Source organism: Gallus gallus, chromosome 4, assembly GCF_016699485.2.
Source record: "Gallus gallus isolate bGalGal1 chromosome 4, bGalGal1.mat.broiler.GRCg7b, whole genome shotgun sequence".
In the NCBI taxonomy this organism is placed as follows: Eukaryota; Metazoa; Chordata; class Aves; order Galliformes; family Phasianidae; genus Gallus; species Gallus gallus.
The window spans coordinates 29,488,800-29,509,876 of record NC_052535.1 but is presented as its reverse complement, the minus strand read 5'-3'; the positions used below and the strand labels follow the sequence as shown (position 1 = coordinate 29,509,876).

At 42.2% G+C, this 21,077-nt stretch overlaps 1 protein-coding gene across 11 annotated transcripts; it reads right to left on the bottom strand.

Annotated features, from left to right (window-relative positions):
* Positions 1–318: 318 nt before the first annotated feature.
* ZNF330 (zinc finger protein 330) lies at positions 319–11,426 on the bottom strand. Of its 11 annotated transcripts, XM_046940058.1 has the most exons (11): positions 10,632–10,831; positions 9,066–9,439; positions 8,338–8,467; positions 8,075–8,094; positions 7,892–7,962; positions 5,802–5,881; positions 4,919–5,045; positions 4,090–4,194; positions 2,837–2,883; positions 1,649–1,766; positions 319–1,004 (listed from the first exon to the last, which is right to left on the bottom strand). In XM_046940058.1, exons 3-11 carry the CDS (start codon positions 8,455–8,457, stop codon positions 730–732), a joined length of 963 nt encoding a protein of 320 aa, XP_046796014.1. In that variant the 5' UTR covers positions 8,458–8,467; positions 9,066–9,439; positions 10,632–10,831; the 3' UTR covers positions 319–729. The 11 variants fall into 11 exon arrangements, with proteins under 11 accessions (XP_046796014.1, XP_015131656.1, XP_015131654.1 ...); XM_015276170.4 differs by lacking the exon at positions 9,066–9,439 and having other exon boundaries at positions 10,632–11,426; XM_015276168.4 differs by lacking the exons at positions 9,066–9,439; positions 10,632–10,831 and adding an exon at positions 11,165–11,426.
* Between the last annotated feature and the right edge of the window lie 9,651 nt (positions 11,427–21,077).

The following is a 21,077-nucleotide window of genomic DNA, read 5'->3' as shown; positions in this document are numbered from 1 at the left end:
AGAGAGCTGAATGCTATGCAGAGAATAAACCAGTCTCCTTTTGATCTATTGAGAAATTATGCAGACTTCGGTGGCACCAACACTTGTGTTGCAATAAAACTTAGGATTATCTGGGGAGCGTTTGTAATGATTTCAAATAACCCCATTGATTTCTGTCTTGTGCTAAAAACTACCAGAAAGATAGTGTTCAAGTACATAGAGAACTACATTGATTTGCCTTACCTACATAAACTAGGAAGTTATTTTAATTTCAGTTTACACTTAGTGTACCACCTGCTTTCCAACTATTTAGAGACATCAATATGTTGAGACAACTCATTTGAGAATGCAGTTGACTTTTATTGTGCTGACCCCCCCCCCCCCAGAATGCAGTCTGCAGCCCAACAATACATGAATTTTATGAAGTCAGTTAACAAATACTGTAAAAATAACTTACTTTCTGATGCGTAAATGGAAACAAGGCATTAAACCGTTACACTCAGTAACCATTTCAGGTGATCAGGGGAATAAAAATATTCCCTCCATTTTCCCCCCCGGGTTCCAAACCCAATAATGGTTTATATGAACAAATCTCACCTGGACTTACTACAGATGTCCCAGACTCTATTTTCAACCTCTGATATGTTAAGTACCTGGCAGAACTATCCTACTGGCATGTATACAACTCAGCAATGATGCACCTGCTTGGTGCAACCTCTCAAAAGGTTCTAGCTCGCTAGCATACTCAAATTAATCTTCAGGTTCTTCATAATGTGCATACCCACTAGCATAAGTCCTCCCTAAACTCAAATTGCTGAATACATCTGTGGTCTCTGTATCAGAATCCTTCCCTCCTCCATCATCATCTTCATCGTCATCTTCTGCTTCATATTCATCGTATTCATCATCATGATCACCTGCATCTCCGGCCTTGCTGGAGGAGAGGTTCTTCCAGTAGGCATCATAACCAGAAGCTCCATCTGCATCTTCACCTCCAGTCTGGCGGCCAAACTTCAAAGAGCGCGCTGTAGGCAGAGAGAAAAACCATCACGCTCTCACCCGTCAACAGCAATTTGAGCAGAGTATCTGACATTTCTTTTCCATCCTTGTTCACTACTCAGCCTTTCTCTAAATCTGACATTTTCGGATTAAATCTGTGCTCCAACAGAACCTTTCCACTACAAGCAGTCTCTTCCTGTGCAGCCATGTTTGTACAATCAATAACCGTCTCCAGAGTATGATATAGGTTTTAGGATGCCTTCAGGACTGTAGCCATGAAAAGCTGTAACTGGATGTGCTCTGCAGACATGGCACGTACGATTTATTAAATAGTGTAGTTAAGAGGTAGATTCAATGTATGTCACCAAATGAAACTTCTGTGTTCATCAGCCTTTTTTTGGCAGATGAACTAAAGATGTGAGGACTGTAATTCTTCCATGACTAAAATCTCAAACTAAACAAAAGCTTTGACTGTGTCAGAATCAGTTAAAGATTAAGAAAGACTCTGATGCTCACTGCAAGAACTATGAAACACAGTGTTTCCCCAAGAACAGATGCATCAAAGCTTTGTAAAACAGCTGAAAATAACTATGCTTTCTCATTGTTCCCATGGAGAGAAGTAATCATTGGTGGTGCCTGTACAGCTTGTGAGCTAGGAAAGCAGGCTTACTTGACATGCTCAGATCCTTTGTCTGCTGAGTTTCATGGCCACATTTAGGGCAGGGAGGCTCTTTTCCCTTTTCCTGCTTGAAAACCTTACTTCGCACATGATCGTCACAAAAACAAGCCTGTAGGGTGAAAAGACAATGAAAAGGCTAAATGTTTTAATCGTATGAGCATACAGTTCAGCAAGAGGCCGGTGAAAATGTGTCTAACAGCAGCAGGATTTTCTGGATGGGATTAAACTTTATTGAGCTCTTATCTGCAGTGGAACGGGAAATCTGCACGCCATTTTTACCAAGTTGAACTACTGTGTTAAATGTAGTTTCATGGTTATCGGAGGAGGAGACTGCATATAGGTGCTGATAAACACAAAGAATAAGTAGCATATTCAAGGACTGGCTTACAGTGCTGCCCATAAGGGGTCTGGCAAACTTTGCTTTACCTTGGCAAGATTAAAGAAAATGCAATTGGAGGTGTACGTCAGAACATAACTATGCAGTGACCTGAAGGCAAGAATTAGAGATCGGAATCTCATGTCTTGAGCACCAGGGTGCTGGTGAGGATCCACGGAGAAAAGAATAATCCGAAAGACAAAATTGATACGATGGAGAATGGAGGGGGGGGGAAAAAAATGGAGGGCAAGAAAAACAAGTGCAGGCAACAAACCTGCACCTGGAGAAATCTGGGCCGTGCTGATGGTGAAACAGGTGGAACTTCTTATACAACATGATTACTAATTGTGTAAAAACAAAAGTGGTTTTTAACAAATTAGTCTGTGCACGTGTAGAATTGGAGATAATTTTTTTTTAGCCACGCTGATGTGTTTTCTGGGTGGATCATCACTCGACTGTTTGAAAGGATGTAACTGTCTTAGCTTTATTCCAGATCAAAACATATTCCAGAGACCTGGATTTGAAAAGGTCAATGGTATTGGTACAATCAAAATGGTACAGCCCTGACTTAAACACAGAGCCAGACAAATAAGAGATGACCGCACCTGGCATGAGGGTGCACGACTGGCTTGTGGTAACGGGCGAATGTAAGTAACAGCCCTTTTGACCCCCAAGCTTCAGAAATGAATACCAAAAGTATCAATGTTTTTTTAAATCATGCAGAGGAAGACATGACCGTGGTACCATCCCTGGAGGCTGAAGGGAACAAGTCTAAAATTGTAACTACTTGCAGTCGTCTTTACCTTACAACGCAGGCATGAATGCTGCCCAAGCCTGTTACAGGAAACACCTGTTGGTGGAAAAGAAGTATGTGAAACTCTTTACTTGGAAACTGCAGGTCTGTGATTTATTTTTTTTTTAACACTTTGTAGAAAGAAGAATGCAATAACGTAAAAATTCAAGGTATTTGTTTTTAATTCCTCTTGGAAACCTGAATTGGTCATTTTTACCATCCAGTAATTTTTTTTTAACTCTATCTTCCTAGATTTTCCAAATTCAAGTCTTCCTGTAGTAAAGCTATTTGACACAAAAAGTGTAAGTTGAAGAAGGGAGAAAGTGTAACCTGAGTTTTAGAATATTTAAAAACAGAAGTTCCAGAATCAGCACAGTATTAAGGGATTTTTCTTTCCTTCTCTTGGCCCACAGTGTCAGAAGGAGCACCAGCATTTATGCAGCCGTTTAAACAATGCCACGGCAGCCTTTATCTCATTATATGAGGCTTGAGGACACTTAGAGCTTACAAACTCCAAGCCAAGAAGTTGTTTCGTATATTCCATCTCATCATCAAGAAATGTATTTTATTGCATATAACTTTATATGAAAACCTATACGTGCTAAAGAATTACAGGTGGCACGTGAGCTGTAAAGAGCAGCAGAATCAGCACTCTCAAAATCTAACTTGTCTTGAGGCTTCAAACTGATTTCTTTACTCCACTAGAGGGAGTACGTTGAAGGCAACCACACTGGAATTGGTAGCAGCGTGAAGCTGAATAGTTAAAGTGAGCAGCTACTCCTCAAAAGCACTATTTTGTCTTAAGTCTGTGTGCAAGTACCTTCTCCACCTTGCCCTACACTTAGGATAATGAAGCTTTTGTATCTGAAGTAATTAGTATGATGAGCTCTCCATGTGAACAGGACAGCAGCGGGAGTCAGCACTGTGTTTAAACACAGAACTGGAAATGCTAATGCATATATATTCAAACATTCTAGAGCATCTGTGCTTTAACACAAACTTCCTGGTGTTGGTAAGTAGTTTTTTTCACAGCTAGAATGGGATTTAGACTACAACTGTATGACCACATTTAAAAGTTCATGTTTTCTATAGAAGTTCAGGTTTTTAATTCAGCCTCTATCCCAGGATTGGAGGCACTTTCCTCCAGCGGTGGCAAAAGGCAACACCTACCTGGAAAAGGCACTGGAGAGTATTCTGGAACACAGAGGAAGCAATCTGAGCCTGCTTAGTTTTTGAGAAAGAGACTACAAACAACTAACTTACATTTAAATGTCTCTGCTTCCAAAACTTGGCAGCTGGCTTGATGCTCAAACTGGTCATCTTCACAGAGGAAATTGTGGCAAAAAGAACAGGCAAACATTCTGCCTCCTGGAAGATGTATCAAGGCAAAATAACCAGTAACAGGCATAGGCACCAAGTTCTGCTCCACAACTGAGGCAGTTATGTGGGTTCTTTTTTCACTGAACACCAGTTCTGCCCTCTGTCTAACACGCTAACAGGAAGTTCTAAATTAGACACTAGCATCCACTATTACTCTGAAAAACACCACGTTTCCTACAAGACAAGACAGCATAAATACAGAACAAGTACTACTAGTAGTTTTTTTTTCAATTTGACTGGCATTTTAGCGTTATTTAAATTGCATCAGATCTTCTCTCATCCAGTGTTGTTCCTTCCCACCCCCTCACCTCTGATGCACACTGAAATTACACTTGAAAGGACTCCACAAATGGTGATCAATATGGTTTGCCAGGCAACTGGGAACCCAAATACCCATACTAGTGTAGATGAAAGGGGTGAGAATGGCAGAAAATTGCATGTCGACTATCAGATGCAGTACTTAAGCAGCATTCAGCTGATGGGACAATTAATTACATATATGTCCCTGAGTTAAGCAGTACGTGTTCTCGGGCACACTGACATTCCCCACTTCATAAGATCTGTTTTTAAAATGGGGAGAATGCCTTGCTTTGACCACATATACTAACCTTGAAGATCAGAAATGTTACGCTGAGCATATAGGTACAATAACTTCTGTAACATGAGAGGAAAAGCATAATTTAGATTTTGTCATTAACTGTGAACAACCTACCGTGATCCCAGACACTTCTTTCACACTCAATACATTCTGCATCGGCAAGAGGGCAGATGCACGCATGTGTGCTGAGACACTTCCTCCCGTGGCATACCCAAGCTTCACAGAAATCACAGATTGCACCCTGCAATTACAGAAAGATAGCATCTTGGGACTTGTATGATGTCCAGAGAGACTTGTTTCAAAACCCTGAATGTATCTCACTATCCCTACTCTCAGTGGGTTTATTCCAGGTGAGCAGGGCAGTACGAAACGAGCAGTATCCAATCAAGCCACTCCAGGGTTCTTCTTTTCTTTTAATTCAATACTCATTTTTGCAGGATGAAATAAAGTGAAAAATAGCCTCTTTTCCTCCTTTTCTGTTTTTACCTTTTAAAATGTGTATCTTAAATTTTATGCATGGAAGTTGTCTTCTAGCTAAAACCTGAACTTTATAAATGGTAGACATTTGCTGGCAAAAATGCAATTTGAAGGAAAAAAAAAAAGCTACAGATTCTCACAGCTGAAATCACTCATTCAGACGTTAAAGCACGTTCTATTAGAGCATCAGGTCCACGGACAGCAAAGACCAGATAACTCATCAGAAATATAAATAATAATTTTCATTTTAGCTAAAGTGCAAGATCGGAAGATCAACGACATAATTATAGCATTTAAGAAGCCTTCTCAGCCCATAGGCAACAAAGTACCAGGCGGGGTTGGCAGGAGCTCCATCTAAAAAGGAAAAATTGAAATTTTCAGTAATGTGATGGTGAGATGAGAGAAAAGTCTCAGTGTGCCATATGCTGTCGTTGTGTAAACCCTTTTTACCTTGTTTTAGAAAGATTTGCATAGAATAATGTCACACTTGAAAAAAAAAGCTGTCATTCCGTATACATACCACCATTGCCAGTCCAGTACTGTACACACCAGCATGTTTTATGACACAATCTGAAGACTTCATCATGCATTTGGTTTTTCCTGAACAAAAACAGAAAGTAGCAGACAACCAGAAGGAAAATATATAAAAATTTAAGAAGTGCTCAGATAAAAACAGAGATTCAAGCACACATCTGTACTCAGTCATATATCCAGTTAAAAAATAATGCAAACAAATGTTTGCCACTTGTTAACGTCCCCATGTATTTCTCTTAGATCAAATGAATTACAGTCTGTTTTCAGCACCAGTGCTGAGATGAGGCAGTGGGCTGTCTTGCTGCATATTCTGAGGCAGGCTGAATATACTGGCAAGGATTTCAAGTGTCAAAACAAGATAATTAAGGTGTAAGTCAAGGAACATCTCAAAGCTGTATTTAATGCTGCTGCCAGTCCCACCACAAAAGTGGCATGGCTGAGGACCTCTGAAAAAAAGACACAGTACTTGATGATTTAATTACTTACATACTTAGATGCTTAAGCTTTTAATGTGTTTTGTTTGTTTTTCAAAACAAATAAGAGATGGCAAAATAATTCTCTTTAAGTGCAGGGCTTTTAGGGGAGTAAAAGCCACAGTCAGCACTTCAAAGTCATTCTGAGGCAGGCAAGCAACTAGCGTGATAGCTTTCCCCTAAAGTAAGCAGCTTTACCACGAAGATGCTTACTTGGTATGTAGATATGTAAGCAAAAATACTTGTAGCTAGCCTAGGTCACTGCACTGGGATTTATCTCTGATCTGATTTTAAGCTGCCCTGCCACAGATCCCTTTGGTGTCTCTATTATTGCCTCCTTAGGGGGGATATTCCCTGCAAACTTATTCAAGAATTCATAAAACTAAATTCTACTCTGCAGGTGCAACTGAATCCCAGTCTGCACTACCAGCAGGAGGGTTCTGATGCAATCAGATACCAAATGGCACTGAGGAATGACCGCTGGTGGTCTGAGCTGGGCAATATAATGTGGTGGGGATATTACTGGCTCTGGAGCAGAGCGATACAGCTACTGTGCTCCCACCCTTCAGGGACTTCTCTAGGAAAGATGACATTGGTTTATGGGGCCTGTCACCAACACTTGATTAAGCACTACAGAGTTCTTATGGTCTTTGTCCTGGCAAACCTTAGGGGATCATCTCAGCATCACTTTGTGGTGACTGGGAACGCTTTTCTTTCAGAAACATACTGCAGATTAAGATAAATTCAACATAGAGGAGTCAACTTTGGACTGTAAAATAGACAAAATGTTTTTGGTACTTCACAGCATGATGACAGAGGGAAGACTTATGAAGGACGATGCAGTGCCACTGCACACAGTCAGCCTGGCTTCCAGAAGTGCTCAGTACTGCAGGTCCCAGCAAAGGCACTGCAGGCTGCAGATGTCAGCAGCTCTGAGTGTCAGACTACAAAATGGCCAAATTACATAAGGAAAAATGGAAAATCTGTGATGCTATGTTGAAATAGTAAAACAAAACAATGACTTCAAAGTACAAAATTATTGTTAACATCACCTTCAAGCAAGCTGCATTAATGGGTGTTCGAGCCTGATTCAAAACCCATCACTAAGCATCTTCCTTGTCTGATTTCAAAGCATCAGCCCTCTTGACACTAACAGCTTATTATGTTACAAAACTATGATGCTTTCATTGATACTAAAGTGATCAGCAATTATATCATCCCCAAAACGTAGTATTTATTGTGTCCATTGGGCAGTCAGCTCTTTATGAGCTTTGCTGTCACTAGGAAACAGCACCCCCACATAAATCTAGGGAAACAGTCACATGTTCTCAGTCCCAAAAGGCAGTGAGTAAAATTCTTCTAAATATCAAATACTGAAGACAAGCCTATGGCCCAGACTTGCAAACCCTGGAGCATCACAGGTATATTCATTAGCTTGTGTGATTAAGCAAGAACCTTCTCTTAAAGTGGATATTGAAAACATTTAAAAGAACCTGTTCTAAAAATCGCAAAAGTACTTGAAGACAAAGGAACCTTAACTGCAGAGGGTTTAAAGACACAAAAGGAACAGAATAGCACGTTTGCCTTCATTATTTCCACTTACCACACTGTGCACAAATGGGTAATTTTTGAACAGAGTTGCAGAAGTAGCAAAAAGCTCTATTCTTCTGTCGTCTAGGCACATGGAGGGGGGGAGGGGAATAAAATGTTAAAACAAGACCTGTAAAATGCTTGAAACTAACTAATATGTTAAACTATTAGCCTCTAGAAGGGGAAAAATGCTTACCTTTGGCACTTGTCACATTCCTAAAGAAAAGAAATGAAATACTGATAATTATTTTTATTCTGCGTCGAACATATACAACTCAGAATTAAGTTCTGATTAGGAACCAAACTTTTTATGCAAGTCCTACTACCTCTGATACAAATGTAATCTTAAACGTAAAGGATGTTGTTCTAGTGGTACTACACATAGTCTATGTACTATCACTCATCTTACATAATTTAAAATCAAGTATTGTAATAGAAAACATTGTAGTTTATTTTTACCATTGAAGCATTGCAAGGATGTTTGGCTAAATCTATGTTGGCTCTTGAAGCTCTTATCTGCTTCTCACGTTCTCGACGGTTCTCAGCTTTCTTACGAGCACCAGTCTTCTTTTTAGGCATTTTTCACTGTCTGTGGGACAGAAAAAGGTTTGCAATGAATGCGTGCAAAACTAGACATGGAAGTACATGGATATACACATGACATGACATGGATACACGTGCCACAGCCAGCACTCAAACTGGATCTTGGAGTTCCCATCTGTTAAATGTTCCATCACCATTCATTTTCTTTCCTGAAAGACTTTCAAAACGGGCTCCTGTCCCCTATGAAGGATCATGTGATGACCTACAAATAATCTTGTGATCTGGAAAGGATTTCAGACACTCCGTGCCTGACTATCTTTGAAGTGTTCGGCCTTTGAAATAATGTGCTCTGTAGGACTGTTTGCGATAGGCCTCTCCTTTTAGACTGCCTTACTGCCTGTTTAATAAGGACAATACTCAGCTCATTTTCACTTCTCTCTTCTCAAGCTCTCTACTTCAACCAGTTAAAAAAAATTCTTCAGGTAAGTGAGTCATAGTTTGCTGCAAAAGTGCAAATGGCACACGTTGTGAAAGCTCAGAAAGCAAAATGTTACTATTCTAGCTTCAAGAGCGATGACAAAGGGATGTCTCAACCACTAATTTACTGTTCTAGCACGTTAGTAATAATGAAGAGACCAGCATACATTGCTCTAGAGTTGCCACTGATTCCCAAGAAGAGTTTATGCTAATTTAATTCCTCTGCTTCAACGAGTGCCTGTTTTAACAGTCCAGGAGGGAACCAACGCAAGGCAGTGGTGAGACTGTCAGTAAATCCACCAGAGCACTGCGCTCTTGTCATCTCCACAATGAAGTCTACAACGCTCACGAATGCTTGATTTACTGTGTGCCATTATTATCCTGACTTCGTGAAATGGACGACTGAGAGATTAAGTGTGTATGCAGACATTAGAATTTCTCTTGTTGTTGCTGGCACTCAAGTTAGGCATCCTTCCTTAGGCTCAATCTTCATCATCGTTTCTGCTGATGTCACTGTTGGTGGTGTCACATTCTAAACCAGCTACAGAGTAAACACAAAAAGTGAATCAAACGAAAAATGTTCCCCCAAAGTCAAGATTTGTACAACTGACAGGGCAAGGCAATGAAAGGGGCAGCAGGGTTATTTGCATAGCAAGCATGGAAATAAAGCAGCTCGGGAAGAGACAAGGGCTTCCCCAGTGACATACCAACGTGCAAAGGAAAAAGCAACGCTGCCTTATTAAACATATTTGTAAAAGACACTCCCAAGTCTATGGCAGATGCATTTCTTTGTGCTGTAGCTACCAAACCATCCACGCTTAGAGATGATGTGAAAAGTCGGCCATCCTAAGCATTTAGCTCCAGTTTAGTACTTCACTACAGTGCCTGGGTTTTGAAAGCCTGGCTTCTCTAGCAAGATGCCCCAACATGTCTTGTGTTGCACAACTAATCCACAATTCTTGCCCCCCCCAGCTTCATCCCTAACATCAAGCTGACGTGTAGGCGTGCATGCTGGAAGCTGCAAGGACAGTGAACTGCAGCAGTTTGACTTAAAAGAGAAATTAGTATCCCTTTTCAAAAGGTCTCAGCTTTCCTGAACAAAGAAACATATTGTCCTGACCAAAGAGTAAAATTTGATTTTGATAGCATGCATAAATCAGCTTGCTTGCTCTGCAGCATTCTGCACCACATTTAAGTGTCTTATTATGTAGTCAGAATTGTATTGCTAAGCTGCCTGCTGGCAAGTATTATTCTAGAGCATGACATTTCTGACACTGGAAGTCCAATGTGAGATTGCACATTAATTTTCAAACTGCTCAAATGCTGATTTAACAATAGAATCTAATAGTATTTATACCTTGGCTTCTTCACATTACTTCCTAATTGAAAGCACTGAGGAGACAAACCTTCATGACAAACACCCTCGATGACTGCTGAGGACACACATTATGAGAAATGTTGAAGGCTGTAGTTCATTAGAAAGCTGCACTTTCAACAACAAAAGTACGATGTCAGGTTCTTTTAACAAAGCCATCGAGTTAATCCAGGCTTTCAAGCACCAAATAACACCCTACAGATTGATATTCTATCACTCTTCCCCTCCGAGCTTCCATCCTTGTTGTTGTTGCCCTACAGCGTAGATTGTTAGGGAACTCACTGCCCTTCTTCATTTTCTGACCAGAGTATGATACTGCTATCACACCAGAAATCACAACACTAAGAACTGGCCTTACCTGCAATTCCTTTCAAATCACAGTATCACAGAATGGCCATGACTGGAAGGAACCCCAAGGATCACGGAGTTCCAACCCTCCTGCCACAGGCAGGGCCGCCAACCTCCAGTTCTGGTACAGACCACTGTGCCTTTCAGAAGTGCTAACCGGTTCCTACGCAGTGCGCCCTACCTACACTTCTGACAGCCCTTCTGCACCCCGAGGCTGGAGGACGGCCAAAGAAGCATTCAGGCACGGTGACACCGTTACCAGATGCTCAGACGGGAAAGGCACAGCGCCACCAGCAGGCTCAATGGGAGAGAAGTGCCTCGGGGGACCCAAGCGAGCAGATCCAACCAAGAAGCGAACAGCTCCAAGGAGCCGCTCGCTTGGGATCCACACGCCGGAACGATCCTGTGGACCTTTTGCTTCAACAGAGTCCTTTAGCTGCAGGCACAGTGACAGCCACAGCGCTACCCCGCTCCTTGTCGCCTACAGCTGCTGGCAGAGCACTCAGCACGCTGTCACGCAGGACGTGGCGGGTCCGCGCCTGCCTCCCTTCCTCAGCCCAAGGAGGTACGATCCCGCGGTCCCGCACCCGAGCTCCTGAGCTAGAGGCACTTCTGCATGAGGGCTTTTCTCCACGCGAAGCTTTCTTTCCACCTAGGCCCCCAAACCGCGTCGCGAGGCGCGTTTCCAACGCGGACCAACGCGCTCGGCATTCACCTCCGAGGCAGCCCGCCGCCGCCTCCCGCCGCCTCACCGAGTCGAGCGCCGCACCGCGCACCTCGCTCCGACGGCGGTGCGGAAGCCGGAAGCGGTGCGCTGCCCGCCCGGCCCGCGCGGCGAGGCGGGAAGGTTCCGTCCCGACGACTGTGGCGCGCTGCCCGCCGCCCTCCCTCACGGGCTGCAGGGATTTTGCTGCCCGCCTTTTCTGTGCGTAATGAGCTTTTGCTTATGAATCGAAGAAAGTGTTACGTAGGAACTTAACAGCAAAGTTTTGTTACTGTTAAGTCAGGCATTCTTTATGAGCAGCGCCGGGAAGCACTGGGGATGTTTCCACTATAAGCACTTCAAAGATGATATGATTCAGAGTACATTATATTTCCACAAGCAGTACACGTTCATCAGTTACCCACGAGATCATAGAATCATAGAATGGCCTGGGTTGAAAAGGACCATAATGATCATCAAATTTCAACCCCCCTGCTATGTGCAGGGTCGCCAACCACCAGACCAGACTGCCCAGAGCCACATCCAGCCTGGCCTTCAGTGCCTCCAGAGATGGATAACTAACCATGGAGATAACTAACGTACACATGCCTATTACTCAGGTAGCGATTTAGGAGGTTTCATCTTCTACTCCATGGTCTCTTCTACCATCTGGCACCCTTTTAGCCCTAAGGCAGTCCAACAAACAGCCTTTTACTTCAGCCAGTTGTCTTCCTCGGTTGCACTCTGGATGCACTTTCTTCACTGGCGCACGCTCAGTAAGAGAATGCCTGTTATAAGTTATTCATAAGTACCAAAATCGTAACATTTGCTCATTCAGCACTCAGCCATTATTTCTGAACATCTGCTCGTCCTTGGATAAAGGTCAGTTTGACAACCTGTCTTTTAACGATATATAATAGGTGTTGGAAGATAAGCAGCTGGAGCAGGCTGCCCAGAGAGGCTGTGGATGCCCCATCCCTGAAAGTGTTCAAGATCAGGTTGGATGGAGCCCTGGGCAGCCTGGTCTAGGACCAGATCTGGAGGTTGGTGGCCCTGCCTGTGGCAGGGGGTTGGAACTTGATGATCCTCAGGGTCCCTTCCAACCCAGGCCATTCTATGATATGGAGGATAGGGAGAAGTATCTTGATGTCTACCTGTTGCATCCCAACCTACTCCCGGAGTGAGACAATTCGGCCTTGTGTGGAGGCCCTGGCTGCTTCTGATGTTTCATAAGCCTATATTATGATTTCCCTCATAAGGAAATCATTAGATGAAGTATCAGATAGTTATTTGAATGAAGATGAGTGGAAGAGCAGTTACAGTGCAATGTAATTCATGGTCTTTTGTCTAGGATGAGAGAGGTATGTTACATACTTTGATATGGGCTGGTTTAGCAGTAGGGATAGGTTTAGTGGAAAAAATGGGGAGAAAGTAAGCGGTCAAAGACCACCAGAGGTGGAGTTCTTGGGAAAAAAAAAAAAAAAAAAAGAAGAAGAAGAATTTGTATGGCAATGTACTGCATATGTGTGTCCTAACTGTTTAAATGTAGAACTTGAGCTCTGAGGGTGTGCACTTGATTTCTCAAGTCGCCCAGTACATACTATAAGGAATAAAAGAATGCTACTTTCTAACAGCACATCACAGTTAGTTTTCTTCTCAGACTTCGGATGACAATTTCACACACACTTATCTTAGCACACATTTTTATTTCTAGTGTGCTTTGACCATTCATTCCAGCGGGCTGGTTGTGTTGCTCCACACTGTGCTTGGTTGTGTCTATCTTACTGAAAGGTGGTAGCTGGTTTTGTGTGTGATTTTGACTTAACGAGAGAGATAGGGATTTAGTGGGCACCACTGCTTTTCCAGCAAGTTACTCCTGTAACTTCCCTGAGTCGGGGGTGTGTCTCCCCAACTGTTTCTTTGCTGTCGTTCTTTTCCTCCAAGATATTATCTCCACACCAGGTCATTGGGGCGCACAGGAAAATGCATGATTGCTTAAGATAAAAACTCATGATGATCACCTCACTGAACATTTCTCCTCATAAGAAGGCATGAGAAGTAATTTTCCACTATTCCGTAACTATAGCTACGTACTATTTAACTAACAACCAAAGAAGAAAATGTGATCTTTTGCAGGGCCTTCGAGCTCTTAGCATCATTCTCACTTTCCTTAATGAATGTTCTTTATCTTTAATATTATTTTATTCTGGTTGTGACCATTTATTTTAGGCATCCAGGAATGCAAGACCGCAATGGGAATAACTGACACAGGTTTGGAGGGGGGTGGGGAAGATAAACAGAAGGTTTTGATCTCTTTTAGAATAATTATCCTAGGCGGCTAATTTGCTTTCATGAATGAATGGAGCTGCTGGAAGGACTCGCAGATACATCCATAGAAATTATCACTGTCTTCCCATTCCAGTGCATTTTTACATGAGAAAATGCACCAATGAAAAGAGGAAAAAAGGAGATATGCTGCCACTAGAATCTGTAATTCTTGTGTTTAATCACGTAACTTAAACAGTGTTTAAGCAGGGCTTTTGTTAATCCTGTGATGCTCTATCTCCTCCTTGACGATGCTCCGCAGAGCACCTCTAGATGGCAGGAGTCACTTCGCTCGTGAACGGCGAAACGTGTTGATTTCAGAAGGGCTAGAAGAAGCCCAAGGCTGTAATACAAGCAAATAAGAGGAAAATTAGATGATGATAGCTAATTTAGAGGTTACACAATTTCCATTAGCAAGACTGGACGACTGTCTGGGAAATTCACACGCAACGAAGTAATATGCAAGGATATTGCAGACTATTGCTTTTTCAGATATGTGTGGAAAGCAGTGGGAGCCACCCCTGCTTTTAGGGCTGTCTGTTGCAACTTCTGTAAGAGAAGCTATGGAAGGAGAGCATGCATCTCTGAGATGATCAAGGGGCTGGAGCACCTCCCCTACGAGGACAGGCTGAGGGAGCTGGGCTTATTCAGCCTGGAGAAGAGAAGGCTGCGGGGTGACCTCATTGCAGCCTTTCAGTACCTGAAGGGAGCCTACAAACAGGAAGGGAGTAAACTCTTTGAAAGGGTAGATAACAGCAGGACAAGGGGGAACGGTTTTAAGTTGAAAGAGGGAAGATTTAGGTTGGATGTTAGGGAGAAGTTCTTTACCAGGAGAGCGGTGAGGTGCTGGAATGGGCTGCCCACAGAGGTTGTGGATGCCCCGTCCCTGGAGGTGTTCAAGGCCAGGTTGGATGGGGCCCTGGGCAACCTGGTCTAGTAAATGGGGAGGTTGGTGGCCCTGCCCGGCAGGGGGGTTGGAGATTCATGATCCTTCCAACCCAGGCCATTCTGTGATTCTGTGTGTGATCTCTCAGAACTGAGCATCATCATTCCTTATTACCCTGCAGAGTCAGAATATGTAGATTACAGCTACATTTCATTCAATCTGTGCCCATCTTGCTCCCCCCCTCGTTCACATTTTGGGTTTGTGTGGCTGTGCAGTGGTACTATGGATTACGTACTGACTGTGGTCAGACTTACATTTTGTTAGGCAGTAAATTCATAAAAAGCTTAAGCTGGAATAATTCAGTAAAAAAAAGAAAAACTGTGTTGGGCACTGTTGTCTGGGTGAAGGTGGGAGTTGTTTTTCCAGTGACAACGTTGAGTGGTATCAGTGCAGCACATAGCATCACCAGCATTGCCCTGCTCAGTGCTCAGTCCTGCACTGCTCATCCTGTAGAACTTTCTTTCCAGTGAGGGCTGCTTTGAAGGACGGGTACTTATTTACAGGAGAAGCTACTCAAGTAGTAACAAAAAGTTCATGCCAATTCACTTCCAGTATCAAAAATTATTAAGATCAGGTAGGAAAATGAGGACTTAAAGTGCATGTACAGCCTCTGTCAGAGAGGCAATATTCTGGGAGAAATAGGACCTTTGTCTGCAGTGATGCTGGGCTGTGGCTAGCTGACAATGAACGATTCTTACTTTCTTTTGCTGCAGTACCTTAGTCCCTTTATATATACAATAAAGCATATTAGCTATCAACTTGAAATCAATATTGACCCAAATTGCTGTAATTTACTTTTACTTTAATACATTGTGATTTCTTTTTCTCTAAATAACACGCTTGTTCTGATCTAATCAAGCCTCTATTACCTAACTATCTATTACCGTAATTATCTTCATTATTACAGTGTCTCCTTGCAGTGTTCAATATATTTACCTCCCTGAGGGTTGCACTGTAAAATGGGTGCAGCATATACCTTTCTAACTGACCTTTCAAGCGTCGTACATCACATTTAATTTGTTTTTAAATCCTGGCCTTGCAGCAACTGACCTTAAAAGTCATATCAGTCTTTGTTTGATGTAAGGTAATTTCATCCTTGCTGATTTCACTATATAAAGAAAAGGGAGACAAGGAAAAGAACTTTGGCAAGAATCTTTATTGATGTATGGTGAATCGGCACGTCCAAATAGAATACTTTAAAACTGGAAAGATTTTTTTTGCGTGTTCCAGTCCTCATAGCCCTACAGAATGATTCCCTATGAAATTTTCTGAGTGGTTATTTTGTCTGACTGAGTGTGAAATGCACCACAAGGAAAACAAAGGGAGAAAAAGGCAATGAGAGAATTTGCTGCTAAATGAGAAGAGTCGGGAAGCCCTCTCAGCTGTCACCTCTTTATTAAAATCTTTTCATCTTTCCTATGATAGCCAAGTTGTGCATCTTCACATTGCTCCCATCACTTCAGCAAACAACTGTACAACAGTTTAGCACCATAGTTCATTGGTTTTTGTTGCTGTTGTTGTTTTTAAGGTGAAAGTCATGCCGTAAAGCTAAGTTGCTGGGATTTTTATAAAGCATTTAATGTGGCACGATATGTTAATTATCGTAGGTTAATTAAGATTGGGGTGAGGGAATGGCACAATATTAATCAGTTACTCACTTTTCTAACAAAAGAAGTAAACAATAATCATTTGTTTCGGTGTATCAACTTGTTGGCTTGTGGCAAGTTATTACCAGTATAGCTTCTCCATGATGAGATTGTAATGTCATAAATAGTCTTATTTCTCTTCCAACTGACCCCATCAAGAAGGTGACATGTGACGATGCATTTTCTGCATATGTGAAACTGGGAGGCTCTGTGAGTGAAGAACAGGAAGGAGATACGTGGTGACAGAAAGAAACAGGAGCACCTGTGTGACAGGAATGGGGGAAGTAAAAAGGAAAAATCCAGGTCAGATTGGATGACTAACAAAAAGAATCTCTCTTGCGGTGCTGGATGCTTGTCAGATGGAAGTGACAGAAGGGGATGAAAAATGTGAATATTTTAATTGGTCACAGGAGATGAGATTAATTCACCTAGCTTCAGCCTTGTAATAATGAGCTCACCGGTCTGAGTTTGTTGCTTGGCCTCTCCCTCTATGGCCTCTCCATCTCTCAATGGAGAGAGATGGGCACCCGAAGGAGGTCGGTCATTTCTCTCAGGACAGGGTGATCTCTCTTCTCAGATAGCTGAATATAGGGCCCAAGAAACCTGACCAGTGTGTCTACAGGCTGTCATTGCCAAACGAAGTATGATCCTAGGGTGTACTGAAGGTGGTGTTTCTAGTTGAGCTAGAGGAGAATTAGCAGTATCAGAAAGGTCTTACGAGACATTACCTAGAATATTTAGTACCGTTGTTTAACCTTGATCTAACATGAGAGGTGTACAGCTGTAGCCACGCCACACAAGTTAAGAGATGAGTCCCACTGGAGGATGCTGAAGGAAGGGGGACTCAAGTCCCTGTAGACTTCCTGTAAGTCTTACACTATCTGTGTGGACTGATTAGTATCAACTAATCCTTATTGAAGAAAAAAAAATAATACAGCCATGTGGAAGGAAACTCTGCTAAGGTGATCAGGAAACTAAGACGTCTCTCACCTAGGAGAAGGGTAAAAAATATCTCATAGCTGGCAAAGTGAAAGGCCAGCATGGGGTAGGGTAGTTTTCAATCAGTGTGCTAAGCGAGGGGGCGAGAAAAAAGCCTGTTCTGTCACAAAAGGAAATGCATATGAAACTTTACGGACCATACAGTACAAGAGAGTGAGTGACAATGGGAGAGTGTTAAGATTCAAGGGCTGTTGTGTGTGTTGTATGAATAGAGCTGAGGTTGTTTAATGTGGAGAAGGGAAGGCTGAAAAGATCTCATTGCTGTCTTCAAGGACCTAAAGAGAAATTATAGAGGTGACAGAGACTCTTCTGAAGGAGGAGCAGTGAAAGCATGAGAGTCAACAGTCACAAGCAGCAGCAAGTGGAATTATAAATGGTATGTGCAACAATATTGTTCAGTGATGGTGGTTATGCAGTGGAAAATCTGTGCTGCAACCTCATACCCTGACGACAAGAAACTCTGTTCTAATTTAGAGAAAATATTAGTAAAATAGTGCAATAAATTAGATTGAAAGGGACTTCTGTAGTTTACCCACTCAATTCTCCTACTGAAAATTTCCACACCAAATAAGGTTTAGCTCAATATCAAACGTTGCCAAGGGTGGAGGCTGCACAAATGCTCTGAGCAACCTCTCTCCAAGCTTAACAACTCTCCTTGCAAGGACCCAGTGTCCAACGAATAGGAGCATCCAAGTGACTTCAAAGACGGTTGGACTATGGCCTAGATGAGGCAGAATATTTGCCTACCATCTTTTTTTCTGAAATGTCTGTGGTAACAAATTCAGCATTTCAGCTGTTTCGTGTTTTTCTTCAGTTACTGAGCTTGTGTGACATGTTCCCCTTTTGTGTCACTTCTTATCCAGACAGTAATTTTTCTCCTTTAATTATGGCTTTTTCTTGTTCAGTAGCATTCAGTCGTAGAAATCTCATGCAAATATGAACTGAATGGTTTTCCTGTCTAATTATAGCTCCATTTAGATGAGACTAATATCAGTGGTACTGAGGATTGGCTGAATTAAATACTGAATGTATTCACCTAATGAAAGCTGAAGGACGGATTGTTTGCTTTATGGCATATAATGTGGGTGGTTTAACTGTTGGTTCATGGGACTGAAGGAGATCTTTTGAATCACCAGTTCAATTCCTGATACTGTAGGGAACTCCCATCATTTCTTTTGCAAACTTCAAAAGGTCCCTTATTTTTTCTACGCCGTGTTTTTCTAAAGCATTATGGAGAAAGGTTTTCACTCAGCATCATACTGATAACAGCATCATGCCTCAATTCATTACACAGTGGACTTTATATTTTAGGCAATGTCATGCCTGGATTATAAATAAAATGTTTGAATGCAGGTAATTATGACAAGGCTTACAACCTTTTCTAGACATGGACATCAGCCCTCAGTATTTTGCCTGATTTAAGAACAAAACTGTTGGGTTATGTCCCACTGCTCTCAGCTGATACTCCGAGAGTAGTTTCTATTTATTCTTGTTTATATTTTATTTACTAGAATTCATTCTAGTGCAGTGCTGTGATAACAGTTCTATCAATTATCAGCATAACACTTAAAGTTATTGAAGTGTCACTCTTGTCATGCCACCGATGTTCACTACAACTCTTATTTATATTTATTATGGAATAATGCATCTCTAGTCCTACCTTGAGCTAGAACTTATCAGCAGGTGATGTACTGTGAAATATGTTTTCATTTTATAGTAAATATTCCAGGTGGCTTTTTTTAAGGCTGAACAAAAGCCTTTTTGGTGGAGCATAAGGGGGAATTATTTTATGTGTGTATTATTGAAAGCACCGGTGGAAAACTGCAACGCTGATGTACCTGAGGTAGAACTACAGAAGAGGAGTAAGAAAAAAAGCAGCATCCTGGATAGGCATCTAATTTCTCTACCAGTTTCTCCTAGATTATTGTTCTTTTCGACAAGAGGAGGTTCTCTCTCTTTGCAGTGAGTGCAAAGGTGGAAGTGGAAGTACCATCCAGGTGGCTGAGGGGTTGTTTGTTTTCTATTTCTTGCTGCTCTCGTGTCAGTGGCCAGTCTGGGAATCTGAACAAGTTTTGAAGTTAAATATTTGTCTCCAGATAAAAGGTTCTTCAGGTTGAGCTTGCTATTTGCCTGGTGATGAGAAAGTGAAGTTAGATAGCAACAAGTTTTGGTCCCTGGCATCTTCTCTTGGTGTGACCCACGCCAAGCTTGAAGACCTTCCAGGCATCCCACAAAAGCTAGTTGTGTAGCAGATTTAGGCTGGAAGATGGAGCTGTTGCCTCTGGCAGTCAGCACTGAAAATTCAGCTGTTGAAAAACCCAAGTAATACAAAAATGCTAATGAAGAATACAGTGATGCCCCTCTCAGTCTTGCAACAATCAACCGTAGTGATTTACTGAACTTGGGCAGCTTTTCTCTGCGTGCTGAGCACTCATTAGATTTCTCGGGTTTGATGAACAAAGTTTTCTTTCAAACATTGCAGTTCACAGTGCCTTACTTAAAGTATTACGAACAACACGGGAAATCACAAGAGCAAATCTGGTAATCATCACTAACAGTTTTTAAACATTTTATTATGTTACCTTACTATTCATTCCGAAATTCATTATCTAAGCATATATGAAAAGATTACAAAGGCTTTATTTGCACCTTTGCATGCAAATAAATTTAAGTTTATAGATAAAAGACAACCTCAGGTTGGGGGAATCTGCTTGAGGATAGGAAGGCCCTTCAAAGGGACCTGGACAGTCTGGCTGAGGCCAATGGGATGAGGTTCAACAAGACCATGTGCTGGATTCCGCACTTTGGTCACAACAACCCCAGGCAACACTACAGGCCTGGGGCAAAGTGGCTTTCCAGTTGCATGGAGGAAAAGGCTCTGGTGTGTTGGCTGACTGTCAGCTGAACATAAGCCAGCAGTATGCCCAGGTGGCCAAGAAGGCAGATGGCATCCTGGCGTGTATCAGAAATAGCACAGCCAGGAGGAGCAAGGAGGTGATCATCTCCCTCTACTTGGTGCTGGTGAGGCTGCACATGAAGTAGTGTTCAGGTTTGGGCATCTCACTACACAAAAGATGTGGAAGCCCTAGAGTGTGTTTAGAGATGAGCAATGATGCTGGTGAGGGGTCTGGAGCACAAGTCTTATGAGGAGTGGCTGAGGGAACTGGGGCTGTTCAGTGTGGAGAAGAGGAGCTCAGGGGAGACCTTACAGCTCTCTACAACTGCCTGAAAGGAGGTTGTGGCGAGGTTGGGGTTGGCCTCATCTACCAGGTAACAGCAATAGGATGAAAGGTAGTGGCCTCAAGCTGCACCACGGGGGCTTCAGGCTGGATGGTAGGAAGAATTTCTTCTCAGTAAGTGGTGAGGTATTGGAACAGGCTGCCACAGAGGTGGTGGAGTCACCGTCCCTGGAGGTGCTTAAGGAAAGGGTAGATGTAGTATTTAGGGATGTGGTTTGGGGAGTAATATTGGTGATAGGTGACAATTGGACTAGATGGTCCTACAGGACCTTAGGGGTCTTTTCCAACCTTAACGATTCTATGAAAACAGTACAGGTTTATTGTAACTGTCTTTCATCCTCATTGTTCTTTCTTTCATTTTTGTTTCTTTATCTTTCTCATTGTTCCTTCTTTGTTTATTTCTCTAGGGCATCCCCATTTGTATTATTAGCCATCTGAAGTGAAATGTTCCTTCCTTTGTATGGTGGTGGTTTTTTTTCAAGTGCCTGCTTGGTGAAATTTATTTGCATAGTGATGTTGTTGTCACCAGTCAATTCATTTAAAATCTAATTAGTTTCAGAGAGCTCAGACCTTCTAAATGAGCGTACTTTTTCTAATG

Bases quoted from the DNA above. Each gene is read 5' to 3' on its own strand.
- ZNF330 (XM_015276170.4), bottom strand. From the start codon at position 8,457: ATGCCTAAAAAGAAGACTGGTGCTCGTAAGAAAGCTGAGAACCGTCGA. The intron at 8,095-8,337 runs GTAAAAATAAAC...TCTTTTCTTTAG, and splicing joins ATCCTTGCAATGCTTCAATG to GAATGTGACAAGTGCCAAAG. The intron at 2,884-4,089 runs GTAAGTTAGTTG...TTCCACCAACAG, and splicing joins GGAAGCAGAGACATTTAAAT to GTGTTTCCTGTAACAGGCTT.